Raw genomic sequence first — 13,056 nt, forward strand, 5'->3', positions numbered from 1 at the left:
TGATGCCCCGGGACTCCGGGTGCTGTGTCTACAGCCTGTTCCCTCTCGACATTCTGAATCTCACTCTAGGGATCTTAGGGAGAGAGTGTCACAGTCAGCATTCTGTCCTGGTTTTGAGAAGTCTAAAAAGAAGCTTTTGCTCCAGGAGGTGTGGGGTCGGGTCTGCAATTTTGATTTTCTCACAAGTTCCTAGGTGATGCTGGGCTGCTTCTCTTGGACCACACTTGGAACAACATGAGTCTAAGTGACTCCAACGCTAGTTCAGGAAAAGTAGGCTGTGCTGAGGTCTGAGGGTGTGACAAATTATAGGGTTCTTCCTTCAGGCGAGAGAGACTTCTTCTGCCCATAAGAAGGGCCTGACAAGAGGGTGGCCCTTCTCCTCACTCAGGCTTCAGGCACTCAGCAGGGGTGCTGAGCAGTGCACTGCCAGCATGGGGGAAGCCGAGGGGGGTACACTTCTCTTCATGGTGTTTGGGACGTTTTCTGTCATCGTTCCAGCCAGGAGTGGGCTGTGGCAGGGCCTGACAGACCTCTCGCCTCCCTCCACAGAACGGTCCCCTCACCGGCCCATCCTGCAGGCAGGGTTGCCTGCCAACAAGACAGTGGCCCTGGGCAGCAATGTGGAGTTCATGTGCAAGGTGTACAGTGACCCGCAGCCCCACATCCAGTGGCTGAAGCACATCGAGGTGAATGGGAGTAAGATTGGTCCGGACAACCTGCCGTATGTCCAGATCCTGAAGGTAATCTTGAGCCCAGTCTCTGTGGGCTGGGTGCTGGGAAGGAGACCAGTATTTCCTGGGACCCAAGTAGCCGTGGTCGGGCTCAGCACCCACGCTTGGGACTCATCCTCTACCCTTCAGGCACCCGTGCTCCATCTTAAACAGGGAACCTAAGCCACGTTCCCCAGGACTAGTGACAGGTCACAGAATGGAGGTGTGATGGGAGGTGGGTGGGCATTGCCGGTTTCTAAAGAGCTTTGAGAGTGACTTTGCTCAGACCTTTGGGCCAGCTACCCAGGGAAGGCGTTTGGACTCCTGCTTTCCCGTTGCTCAGGACCCAAGCCTTTCCAGCAAATGCTTCCCAGTCTCGGCCCTGCGTCCCAAGTCACACTTTTCTGGCAAGTGGGGTGAATGAATGAATGATAAGGGCTTGGCTTAGGCGGAGTTGGAAAAGCAAATGTCACAGGTAAATTCTAAGCAGTACTACGAGTAATGGCATTTTCTTCCTTTTTCCTCTCACTCCCAGACATTTGCTTGTCCCTGAATGCTCCATTAACCCAGGGAAGGTAATTGCCTAATTCTCCAGTGGATCTAGCAACAGGAAGTAACCAGAAGCTGGGAAAGTGGTTTACCTCCTGGTCCCAGAGTTAGACCTCATCCTCCCCTCGCTTGGCTGTCCCAGAGATTTACTGGCCACCCCTTCCCTTCACTACTGGTGCTGACACTGCGGTGTGGGAAGCAGGGCCGTGGCCTTGGACACTGTCTCCGGCCAATCCCTGCCCTAGTCCCACAGGAGTGGGTTCAATATGAACAGCATTTGATTGGGGGCAGTGATTTTTTTTTTTTAGTTTATTTTGCAGTCAAATACTTTGGACTTTTGAAGATGGATTATTTTACCCCCCTAAAAAGGGAAGGATGATCAGTCTCACTTAACGTCTCCATTGGCTTAGCTCCTTGCCTTCACGTTACACGGGAGCACAGTGTGGCCACCTCTCAGTGTTTGCCCAACTGACTGGCATGTCGTTGGTTTGTTCCAGCATTCGGGGATTAATAGCTCGGATGCGGAAGTGCTGACCCTGTTCAATGTGACAGAGGCCCAGAGCGGGGAGTATGTGTGTAAGGTTTCCAATTATATTGGTGAAGCTAACCAGTCTGCGTGGCTCACTGTCACCAGACCTGAGGCAAAAGGTAACGGGGAGATGGATGGGGCCCTGTGCTGGGAGTTAGATTTCGGCCCCAAGCTGCTGGGGCAGGCGGGGAAGCCAGCACCCGACTCCCCCTGTTACCCTGCTGCGTTTCTAGTGCCCAGAGCCATGGAAAAATACCCGGCCGGGGAGGCTGGTTTGGTTTGGTACTGTGTTGGTGTCTGCTCCCTCTGTGCCTTCTGTGTGTTCCTGGGCTGTGTGCGCCTTCACGGAGACAGTCTTACTGCAGCATAATGGTGCACACTGCAGGTCTGAGTGGTGGGCATGAGAAGGGACCAGGCATCCCTTGCAAACCGCCGTCCTCAGGCTGTGCATGTGTGTGTGTGAGAGAGAGAGAGACTGCAGCACCCTTCCCTCCCTCCTGTGTGTGCCCTCTGACTTTCTTGACCTGAAACCAAACAGCCCCCCCACCTGCCGGGCCCCATTTCTCCATGCCGCCCACCGCCGCATGCTTGGATGGGCCGGGGGCTGCCAGCGTCTGGTGAAGGGTCGTAACCAGCCCTCGTCGTCTCAGGTCTGCCGGAGTGCCTCCCTCAGGGTCTCACTCTCTTCCTCTAACAGGTCTCGCTGCCTGGTGGTTCTGTCTGTTCGTTGTGGCAAAGGAGACGCTGGGGAGCATCTCTTCCTCTGGTCATCCCCTCCCCCTCTTTCTTCCTCCCTTCCTGTGTGTCTCTGAGAGGTCTCATGTCCTGTGCTTGTCCATTTTGCTTCCATTGTCTCTTCTAGACGGCCGGAGTTAATACCACCGACAAAGAGATGGAAGTGCTTCACTTAAGGAATGTCTCCTTTGAGGACGCGGGGGAGTATACGTGCTTGGCGGGTAACTCTATCGGACTCTCCCATCACTCTGCATGGTTGACCGTTCTGGAAGGTATACACTGCATTTCTCCTCTCGGTGTCCTGCCCTCGCCACGGGCACGGGGGGAGCATGCATTGCGGGGCTGGGGGAGACACAGAGCCAGGAGAAGTCAAGGAATGGGCTCCATGGGCCGGTGGACAGCTTCAGCAGCTTGTCCAACCTCAAGGGTCAATTCCTCAAGGTTCACACAGGCGCTTTCCTCGTTTGCAGGAACGCGGAGGCCTCCCGCCTGCACGCCTGCATCTGGCTCTCCCCTGGGCCAGTGTAATGCATGCATGAGATCTGGATTTAACCTGTAGCTGGGCTCTCCTCCAGGGCAGGCTCCTTCCGTCCTCGGGTCCAGCAGCTGCGCCTGACATATCGGGTCCTTTTGTTCACAGCCCCCAGAGTCTCAGAAAGGGCCCACTCCTTCTCTAATTGAATGTGAGCACTCTGTAAAGAGGGGCTTGCTACTTGCTAGCAGTGCTAACCCACCCTCCTGTACGGCCATCCTCTGACCTCAGGAGAGGTTCTGCTCAGACACTGGACTTGAGCTTCATAACCAAAGCCTAGCAGCCGCAGGGGGCTGGTGCCCATTTATCCTCTTTGGCTGCTGACGTATCTCCTCTCCCAAGAAGGGGGGGGGTCTGTGGCTGGGCTGGGAAGGAAGGAGCCCGCAGCCTGTTCAGGGTGGCGGGCTGGTGACTGCAGGGCTGGAGCTGGTTGTCGCTGCCTCTGTGAGGGTCCTGCACGTGGGTCTGGGCGCTGTGCTGGTCTTGGTGCTGCTGAGACTGCCCTCTCTTCTCTGTCCTCATCTGCCCTGCTTGCCTAACAGGGTCTGACCGTGCCCCTGCCGGAGGCAGAGAAGCGTTGTTTTTGTCGTTGTCCCCGTCTCTGTCCATGTGTGCTCCCCCTCGTTGTCTCCGGTTCTCGGCACTGGGGGAAGAGAACAACAGAAGCACTTCTCTTTGTCCTCAGCTCTGCAGTCTCTTGTCAAACCCCCAAGTTCTCTTGGGGCTCCATCGGGGTCATCCCTGGTGCCCCCTGGGGGAGGTCCCAGGGTGCTTGCCTCTGTGGCTGGCTGGGGCGGGGGGTGAAGGGGGGGAGGGTTGGGAGGAGGGCTGTGGAAGGAAGAGGGACGTTCGCACTGGTGGGGATGAGTGTTCGCTGGGGGTGCAGGGCGTGAACCCTCTCGTTCTCCCGTGGGGATGGGAGCCCTGGACTGAAGGGGTGGGCTTCTGTGGGAACGGGGTGGATTCTAGTGGGAGATGGGAGAACAGAGTAAAACATCCATTCCCCACCCACCCCCGTTTCCTTCTTCAGTTTCAGGAGTTAGGGCCTGTGGGAAATAGTGTTAAGAACTGCAGCAAAGTTTACGTGTTTCATCCAGAGCAGCGCAGACGGGCATGTTTGGGAGTTTAGCCCGTTGTGCCTGTGGTTTGGCAGGTGTAAATGTTTACACGTCTGACCTGAGACAGACGACCTGGGTGAAAGGTGAGACAGGAAGTCGGGACACAGACACACCCTGGCCTCACGCCCTCATCGGCCCTCCTTCAGCAAGTGCCACCGTGTGCCAGGCGCTGTGGCCTCCAGAAGTAAACAAGCCGCCCTGCCCGCCCTCAGACCATCAGACAGTCGATCTGCCCCGCCCTGGGTGATTGGCGTGTGCACGCCGGGCTGAGGCACGGTGGAGAAGGGCCACACGTTGCCCTGAGGAGGCTGAGAGAGGCACACAGGAGAAGGGACTTCTCAGCTGTCCCCCTTGCAGGGTGCCTGGTACCTGTCTGGTCCCACAGTCTAGCTGAGCAAGGAGGGCTCCTGAGTTTATGAGGATGGGCCGCATGTAGCAAGTTCTAGCCCATCCCTCATGGAGAGTTTGGGTCAGGATCAGCGAGCCTCAAAGATCACCCTGGTCTGCTCCGTGCCAGAACCCCAGCCTTAGCTAGGATTCTCCTCTGCCCTCAAAATTCCCAGAGGAAAGGAGATGGGTGTTGTTTTTCTTATGGAGCTAGCAGCTAGGGACCCCCGTGGGCTGGGCCCCCGAGCTTGCTGACACCCTGTTCACACTGACCCAGCCCTGGAAGAGAGACCCGCAGTGATGACCTCCCCGCTGTACCTGGAGATCATCATCTACTGCACAGGGGCCTTCCTCATCTCCTGCATGGTGGGGTCCGTCATTATCTACAAGATGAAGAGTGGCACCAAGAAGAGCGACTTCCACAGCCAGATGGCCGTGCACAAGCTGGCCAAGAGCATCCCTCTGCGCAGACAGGTAACAGAAAGTAGATAGGGGATTTGCACGCTCCGCATCCCTTCTTTCCCGTGCCCCCGGGGCTCCCCCAGGAACCCCTAGCTCCCTGCCTCTCCACTGTCCCCAACCTGTGTTGCTTTGCTTTCTGGCGCCTGGGCCAGGGGTGGTGGGACGTCCTGACCCACGTGCTCCAGCGCCAGGTTCTCTGCCCCACAAACTTCATGTGCACACGGTACCCTAACTGCAGTCCCCTGCTCGCCTGGTACCTGCACCGAGAGAAGGTCCTAGCAGGGGCGTGTGCATTGACTATTGCACTTTCGAACTCTCCCCAGTGGCCAGTTAGAGGTGCAAATACACAAAGAATAGTGAGGAGGACCTGAATGGGGTCCCACGATGCCCTCTCTCCTGTGAGCCCACCCTCCCCTCCTCCAAGGAAATGGGCAGGAGGTGAAGGCTGTGAGAGAGGGGAACACTCACACGGAATGGTGCCAATGCTGGGAGATACTTCGGGAGTTAGGAATTCACAGTCAGAGGCAGGGTTTTCACAGAGAGTGAGGACACGATAGAGCTGTTGTTGCTGTGGTCGTTTCTGTCCGTTTGGAAGAGGTGCACATGGTCTGTTCGTGGGAACAGTGAGTAAACTGAGCCCCTGGAGTAAGGCTAGTCGGTGGCAAAAAGGAGTCCGTTTTAGAACTTGGGTCTTCTGACCTGTTCTGGTGGTTCCGCCACTCTGTGCCGGGGAAGGGACGTCAGATAACACGTGTACCTCTGCCATGGGCCAGATGCCCTGGCGAGGAACTGGGGGACTCTGCGCCACTGGCCCACTCCTTGCGAGAAGGGTGACCTCACACTTCTCTGTAGGTGTCGGCGGACTCCAGCGCGTCCATGAACTCGGGGGTTCTGCTCGTTCGCCCCTCACGTCTCTCCTCCAGCGGGACCCCCATGCTGGCTGGGGTCTCGGAATATGAGCTTCCCGAAGACCCGCGCTGGGAGCTGCCCCGAGACAGGTGACACGCTCTGCTTGAGAGGAAGCCCCCTGCTCGTTATTCTGGCGGCGGGAGTTGTGCGTGCCGAGAGCTTCGAGGGAGGGAAGGTGCACCGGATGTGTCCGGAAATGATCGTTTCCCCTTTCTGCTCACAGTTGGGGGAAATAGGGAGAGGTGGAGACGGGGTGTCCTCTCACGGTTTGAACTTGACTGGCCCCGTCTAACGCCACCCTTTGTCTCCCCAAAAGACTGGTTTTAGGCAAACCCCTGGGAGAGGGCTGCTTTGGGCAGGTCGTGCTGGCGGAGGCCATTGGCCTGGACAAGGACAAACCCAACCGTGTGACCAAAGTGGCTGTGAAGATGCTGAAGTGTAAGTGACGTTTCCGTTCTGGTAGGAATGACCCCTTCCCTCGCCGAGCGAGCTGTGGGCCTCAGGCCAAGCGGGCCACCTCTCTGGTGCTCTCTCCTCGCCCACGCCTGCCACACGGTCTGCCCAGGGTTGCCTGGGAGGGGAGGGGACACTCTGTACCCTGACACAGCCATAACCTCGCTCTGTGCCTCGGGATCAGCCCAGGGTGTGGCGAGGCGCTTATCCTCAGCTCCACGGCTGGTGTTCTCACCAGACCCTCCGCCCCAGGCTTCACCGCGTACTCCAACAGCAGCAGTCTGGGCAAGGGAGAGGCAGGGGAGGACGGAAGCCAGTCCAGGGCAAAGGGGACTCCTCGGACGTACACCTCACCTCATCCCCTGTCCTGCAGCCTTTCTCCTGTCGCCCTCCCCTCCAGAGTACGTGGGTGTCAACCCGTTCTCTCCTTTGTGTGCACAGCGGATGCGACAGAGAAAGACCTGTCGGACCTGATCTCAGAAATGGAGATGATGAAGATGATCGGGAAGCACAAGAACATCATCAACCTGCTGGGGGCCTGCACCCAGGACGGTAGGTGCTCAGCTGGGCCGGCTCTCCCGTCCCTTTGGGGGGAGGTGGGGGGACTCTGATGACAGCGTCTGCCAGGGAGAAGACACGGAGCTGAGGTATTGGTGACCGAGCGTCGGCCACCCACGCGAGGGAAGCGGGGCCAGGAGAGAGGCAGGGGTATTAGTAGTTGGAAGCCAGTCCGGACCGAGGCCCATTGGTGTTCCCCTGAGAAGACGGGCATCTAGCTTCAGACTCGGGGTGTGGGCAGGAACAGGGGAGCAGTACCTGTGGTCTGGATCGGGGCTCGGTTCGGAAACACTCTAGACTGTGCTGGGAAGGACTGTTTCCCCGACCCTCTCTCAGCAGTGGAACGAGTCCGCCCCACCCCCGGCCCCCTGAAGGGGAGGTTAGGGTAGAGGGTGCCACTGGGAGCGGGGTTTCCTCGGGCCGAAGCGGGACCCGTGTGCTGGCCGGCCGGCCCTGACGGCCGCTCACCCACACCCCCCAGGCCCTCTGTACGTCATCGTGGAGTACGCCTCCAAGGGCAACCTACGAGAGTACCTGCAGGCCCGGAGGCCTCCTGGGCTGGAGTACTGCTACAACCCCAGCCACAACCCGGAGGAGCAGCTCTCCTCCAAGGACCTGGTGTCGTGCGCCTATCAGGTGGCCCGGGGCATGGAGTATCTCGCCTCCAAGAAGGTGAGACCCCCGACGGCCCCCCCCCCTCCGCCCGGTAAGGTCGGGGTGGGGACAGAGCCCTCCTCACACGCCAGCGTACGACTCTGTCCTTGGGTGGAACAGTGGACATACTGAGCGCGTGTGCTGTCTCGGGGACATCAGGGTCAGGAGGGCCAGTGTCGCCACATGTGGCCCTGGGGTCAGATTGGGTTGGGGTCAACTCTGTGCTCTGCCACTTTCTGTTTCTTCAAATATAAAATAAGAAGGAATATTACTTCCGTTGGGAGTTACGGGAGTAAAATGAAGTGTGAGCGTGTTTGGTACAGCTTTTGGTGCTCAGTGAGTGCTGGCTTTGGCCCCAGCCCACTGCGGCTGTGCCCGGCCTGGGCAGGCAGGGCTTGTGGGCTCACACCCACACAGACAGCACAGAAGCATAGAGGTTCAGCTTTTCTGGGGCAAATCCAAAGCTGAAAGTTGGAAGGACGAGGAAAGGAGGCAAATACGAAGGGTTTGCTGTCAAGAGGCCTGGAGCTGGAGGGGTTTGGCTGGCTGGGTTTGGAGCGGAGGGGAGGGCCTTCTAGCAGCAGGGGACTGGACCGTGCAGGAGGCGAGAGGTGCGGTGGGAGGGCCTGGGAGGTGCCTGGGCTTACCTGCCAGCTGCAGGGTGAGTGCGGGCGTGCGGGGCGACTCAGACAGCTGGCCGCCGACACACGTCCACAGCTGTGCACCCCGAGCCTCACACCCCCTCATCTGCACCCCACCCTCCTCTCCCCCGTCTCTGCCTCCCCCGGCCCCCCCCTCTGTCCCCACAGTGTATACACCGGGACCTGGCCGCCAGGAACGTCCTGGTGACGGAGGACAACGTGATGAAGATCGCAGACTTCGGCCTGGCCCGGGACATCCACCACATCGACTACTATAAAAAGACGACCAACGTAAGTGCTGGCGAGGCCACGGGACGCGTGTCCTCTGCTCGGGACTCGGCCGTGCTGGGCTCTCCTCCCCCCAAGGGACATCCTGCTGCGAGCCGGGGCGGGGGCTTTGCCTGAGACGCAGCGTGGCAGGATGAGCTGCACACGTGTACCCTTCCGCAAGCCCAGCCCCTCACGTACCCTGCGTACCCCCTGGTTGCCCCGCCCCGGGCCGCCCCCAACGTCCCCATGCTGCTCGCAGGGCCGACTGCCGGTGAAGTGGATGGCACCCGAGGCCCTGTTCGACCGGATCTACACCCACCAGAGTGACGTGTGAGTTCCCGACCGGCAGTTGCCAGGGGTGCTTGGGTTGAAGTCCGGCACGACAGGGTCCTGCCCTCCCCTGCAGGCGGAGGAGGGTCTCCGCCACCTCGGAGAGAGAACAAAACATTGTTTGTAGCCGTTCACTTTGTCCCTGGGGGCTGCGAGGCCAGTCTGTTCCCGTCCTGTCCCCTGGCGTTCCCCTTGGAATTAAGGGCTGGTGTTGGGGGTGGGGGGCTCAGGATGAGTATCTGACAGGCTAACGAAAGAAATACGGAAAGGACTCCAGGTTGGCCCAGCCTGTGCCCACAGCTCCCATGGGCTCTGTGCGCCTCCACAGGTGGTCTTTTGGGGTGCTCCTGTGGGAAATCTTCACTCTGGGAGGCTCCCCATATCCTGGCGTGCCTGTGGAGGAGCTTTTTAAGCTGCTGAAGGAGGGCCATCGCATGGACAAGCCCAGCAACTGCACCAACGAGCTGTAAGCATGAGGAGATGCCCATGGTCTAGGCCCTAGGGGCAGGGTGGTGGGCTGGACGGGAGGGGGAAGGAAGGGCTGTTTGTCTCCATGAAGCAGCCCTTCCTGGTCATTCCTCCCACCGCCCCTCCTCCGTGCGCTTCTAAGTTTCTCTGCTTACAGTGTTTCCTCCCCGGACCTTATACTCCTGCCGCAGGTACATGATGATGCGGGACTGTTGGCACGCGGTGCCCTCTCAGAGACCTACCTTCAAGCAGTTAGTAGAAGACCTGGACCGCATCGTGGCCTTGACCTCCAACCAGGTGAGGCTGGCCCATCCTAGACCTCCGGGCGTCGTCAGTCGGGTAGATCCCGGTGAAGGAAGCTGCCACAGGGAGGAGAGTGCGGGACGCATTGTTCTCTGGTTTCCCTGGCACAGGAGTACCTGGACCTGTCGATGCCCCTGGACCAGTACTCCCCCAGTTTTCCTGACACCCGAAGCTCTACCTGCTCCTCAGGGGAGGATTCTGTCTTCTCTCACGAGCCGCTGCCTGAGGAGCCCTGTCTGCCCCGACACCCAGCCCAGCTTGCCAATGGCGGACTCAAACGACGCTGACTAGCACCCCAGCACTGCCCCTCCCCGAACTTCATCCTCCGCTGCATCCCTCACCCACTGCCCCCTGCTGGACTCACTGCCTTCCCGTTGCCCCTTCCTGCTGGTAGGAGCCAGCTGCCTACCTGAGGCCTTCCCCCCACTGAGCTCACCCCTCCTCCTCCTCTCAGCCTGCTTAGGAGAGAGAGGAGCGGAGAGGCAGGTACTTGTTGGTGGCCACTCCGCTCCCTCCCAGACGTGGGACCAAGACCGCTCCCCCCGCCTGGCCCTGCCTGCAGGGTTAGAGAGTGGGAGGCGAGGCACGCCCACGGCACTGAGCAGGCGCGCACGCGAGAGCTGACTGAGCTTTCTCGGGTGGGCTTTGCCTGCCCCACTGCTCCCCGTAAGCCCTTGAGGTCTGACGGCAGGTGCCTCGTCCTCGTGGCCACAGTAGTAGGGAGGGCAAGTCAGTGCTTCGGGCCTCAGTGGACGGCGACCTCTGCTCCAGAGATACGGTGGTGCCAGTGGCTTGTTAATTCTGATACTAATTTGCTTTGCTGACCAAATGCCTGGTACCAGAAGGCGGGGAGGCAAAGGCTGGGGGCAGTGTCTCGGCCCTGGGGCCCAGCCCCGAACTGGGGGCTTTGTACATAGCTATGAAGAAAACACAAAGTGTATAAATCTGAGTATATATTTACATGTCTTTTTAAAAGGGTCGTTACCAGAGATTTACCCATTGGGTAAGATGCTCCTGGTGGCTGGGAGGCATCAGTTGCTATATATTAAAAACAAAGAAAAAAGAAAAAAAAAGGAAAATGTTTTTAAAAAGGTCATATATTTTTTGCTACTTTTGCTGTTTTATTTTTTTAAATTATGTTCTAAACCTATTTTCAGTTTAGGTCCCTCAAATAAAAATTGCTGCTGCTTCATTTTTATATGGGCTGTGTGACAGAGGGGAGAATGTCCACGGAACTGGAGCGAGAGCCCTGGGCCTGGGTCTCTGCGTCTGTCCTGGGGCACGCAGGCTCCCCGCAGTGTCCTCCTAACCTCTTCCTTTTTAGGTCTTGTACCGAGGCCTCCGGACGAGCCTCGGGCCTCTCGGATACTTTCGGAAAGGCAGGAAAAAAAGACATCTGCATAATGGGCAGGAACCTCCTGTCAGGGCACCAGAGGTGCTGGGTGGACGGCCAAGACCCCACAGCCCTCAACTGCCAACGGGGGAAACCGGTGGGGTTGGGGAGGTCAGAGGTCAGAGAGGGAGCTGGGTCCAAGGGTCAGCACCAAAGAGGCAGAGGAAACCTCCGGACTGTTCCCACAAGGGTATGCAGAACCTCAGACCCAGACACCTGTCTACCCCTCTGTGTGTGGTTTTGCCTGTGCTGCTGTGAAAGGGAAAACTGTCACCCAAGACTGGTTTCACATCAAGGCTCCTTGCTTCTCATGTCCAAGCCTGCCCTGTGTTCACGGTCCTCCCCAACACCGGTCTTCTGTATCCGCGGGACCAAACTGCACATGTCGGGACTGTCGCAGAGCTTGGCTCCCTATAGCTCTTCCCATACAAGCTCCACCCCATCCCTTAGGAAAGGGAAAACATTCTCTAAATGTTTGTTTTTTGGCTGCTCGGAAATTTCCTTTCTCTGCCACCTGCTGGTTATCAGTGTGTCCTGGCTCCTTAGACCTTAGCACTCAACCTGCTACTATGCAACCTCTATACCGAAAGCACTCGGGTTTTTTGCTGGATTGCTGCTGAGTACAAAGGAAAGTTCAGTATGCTCTCATTTCTGCAAGGAAAATGAGATTGCTCCTCTGTTTCCCTTCTGAGCTTGCTATTTTTTTTGTCAGCTACAGTATTGGCTACTACTGTAAATTAGTTCTCTTTCCTTGTGTCTCTGTAAATATGCAACTGTCAACATACTACAGTTTGTGTTTGTGTTTGATGAAGGCACAATTTGGTGAACAGAGCCAGGAAATGAATTTCAGCTCTTAAAAACATTTGTTTTCAGACCTAGTGGTGTCTTTCCTTGTGAAAGAGTGGTGGTAACCTCTGCCTTGGCCCTTGAAGTAATGCTGTGGAAACGGGTGGAGGATCTGTGAAGGGCTTTATTTGCCCGCGGGAGACGTGCTAGAGAAACACAAGGCACTGTCGTAACAGCGATGTCCTCGCTGTTACTGCTCAAACCACCCACGAATTTCCCCAGAGACTGAGCTGGCTGTCTAATAAAAAAGATAGTGAAATTGACCTCAGAGAAAATGAAACGACCATTTCACTTAGATGACCAGACTGGGTCTCCTGAGAGAAAGAGTCCGGTTTCTCTAATGAAGACAACCAGCGTACTGTTGAGACACTGAATTTGGCTGGTTTCCTGAGGGTTAAAAGATTAGAGCCTGGGATTACCGCAGTATTAATCAATACTGCCTTTCTGCCTTTCCTAATTGCCGTAGGCTGGGGGTCATCAGTCCCTTGGTGCTGCTAATGTAATGTATTGATCTCAGGTAAGTAAGAACCTCAGATGAAGCAAGAAATCTATCTCAATGACAGTGAAGTCGCTGTGTTTATCAGTGGCCACTGGGGGGCGCCAGCAGGCCAAAAGCTCAAGCTCAGTCAACATTAGATAAAGTGTGCCAGTCTGCTTTGAAGTTCCATTAGGTGTGTATTGGTGACTGGGAGACCTTGTTAGCCTAGGTTTCAGCATTGCAGAGTATTTGATACCACCAAAATGTAATGAGTGAAGTACAGAATTCAACACAGCACAAGTGTAGGTCCATGAATGTCAAGGGCTTCCAGCACCCATTGTAGCAGAATTAATGGCAAAGACACAGGCCATGTCTAACATTACAATCACTCAGTGTGGGTTCAGAAAAGCACCAAAACTATACTCAAGAGTATTAGCAGCTGGTACACTAAGGTACATGCACCTGCAGGGAACGGTAGAGAGCAGAGAAAGGAGAAAGCTTTCTGGTGCCCTGGCCCAGCCTCTCACCCCAGCCAGGTGACAGCCAGGGAGAGGGGAGGTCTGCAGGAACCCAGGTGTTCAGGGAGGGGAGGTCTGCAGGAACCCAGGTGTTCAGGAAGACTCGGTCTGGGGCAGGTTCTCTCTAGGTGGCCACGTGACGTGTAGAATCACATATACTGCTGGTGCGCAGAAGTGAGGTTTAATGAACGTGACAAGTGAGGTTTCAGTGTC

The 13,056-nt window shown here is 57.1% G+C and overlaps 1 protein-coding gene across 9 annotated transcripts in view; it reads left to right on the forward strand.

Annotated features, from left to right (window-relative positions):
* Nucleotides 1-10,800, forward strand: part of FGFR1 (fibroblast growth factor receptor 1) — a 47,346-nt gene extending 36,546 nt beyond the window's left edge. For 6 of the 9 annotated variants that reach the window (XM_045821326.1, XM_045821328.1, XM_045821322.1 and 3 more), the window contains 12 exons: nt 550-740; nt 2,651-2,795; nt 4,838-5,040; nt 5,875-6,020; nt 6,248-6,369; nt 6,826-6,936; nt 7,424-7,614; nt 8,406-8,528; nt 8,767-8,837; nt 9,166-9,303; nt 9,497-9,602; nt 9,719-10,800. In XM_045821326.1, coding sequence (XP_045677282.1) covers nt 550-740; nt 2,651-2,795; nt 4,838-5,040; nt 5,875-6,020; nt 6,248-6,369; nt 6,826-6,936; nt 7,424-7,614; nt 8,406-8,528; nt 8,767-8,837; nt 9,166-9,303; nt 9,497-9,602; nt 9,719-9,895 — 1,724 coding nt within the window. In that variant the 3' untranslated portion in view covers nt 9,896-10,800. The remainder of the gene's footprint in view (nt 1-549; nt 741-2,650; nt 2,796-4,837; nt 5,041-5,874; nt 6,021-6,247; nt 6,370-6,825; nt 6,937-7,423; nt 7,615-8,405; nt 8,529-8,766; nt 8,838-9,165; nt 9,304-9,496; nt 9,603-9,718) is intronic. The other 3 variants (XM_045821323.1, XM_045821325.1, XM_045821331.1) reach the window with 1 other exon arrangement.
* The last annotated feature ends 2,256 nt before the right edge of the window (nt 10,801-13,056 follow it).

The sequence above is a fragment of the Phyllostomus hastatus genome, unplaced genomic scaffold (genome assembly GCF_019186645.2).
Source record: "Phyllostomus hastatus isolate PE091 unplaced genomic scaffold, TTU_PhHast_1.1 phas_scaffold_46, whole genome shotgun sequence".
In the NCBI taxonomy this organism is placed as follows: Eukaryota; Metazoa; Chordata; class Mammalia; order Chiroptera; family Phyllostomidae; genus Phyllostomus; species Phyllostomus hastatus.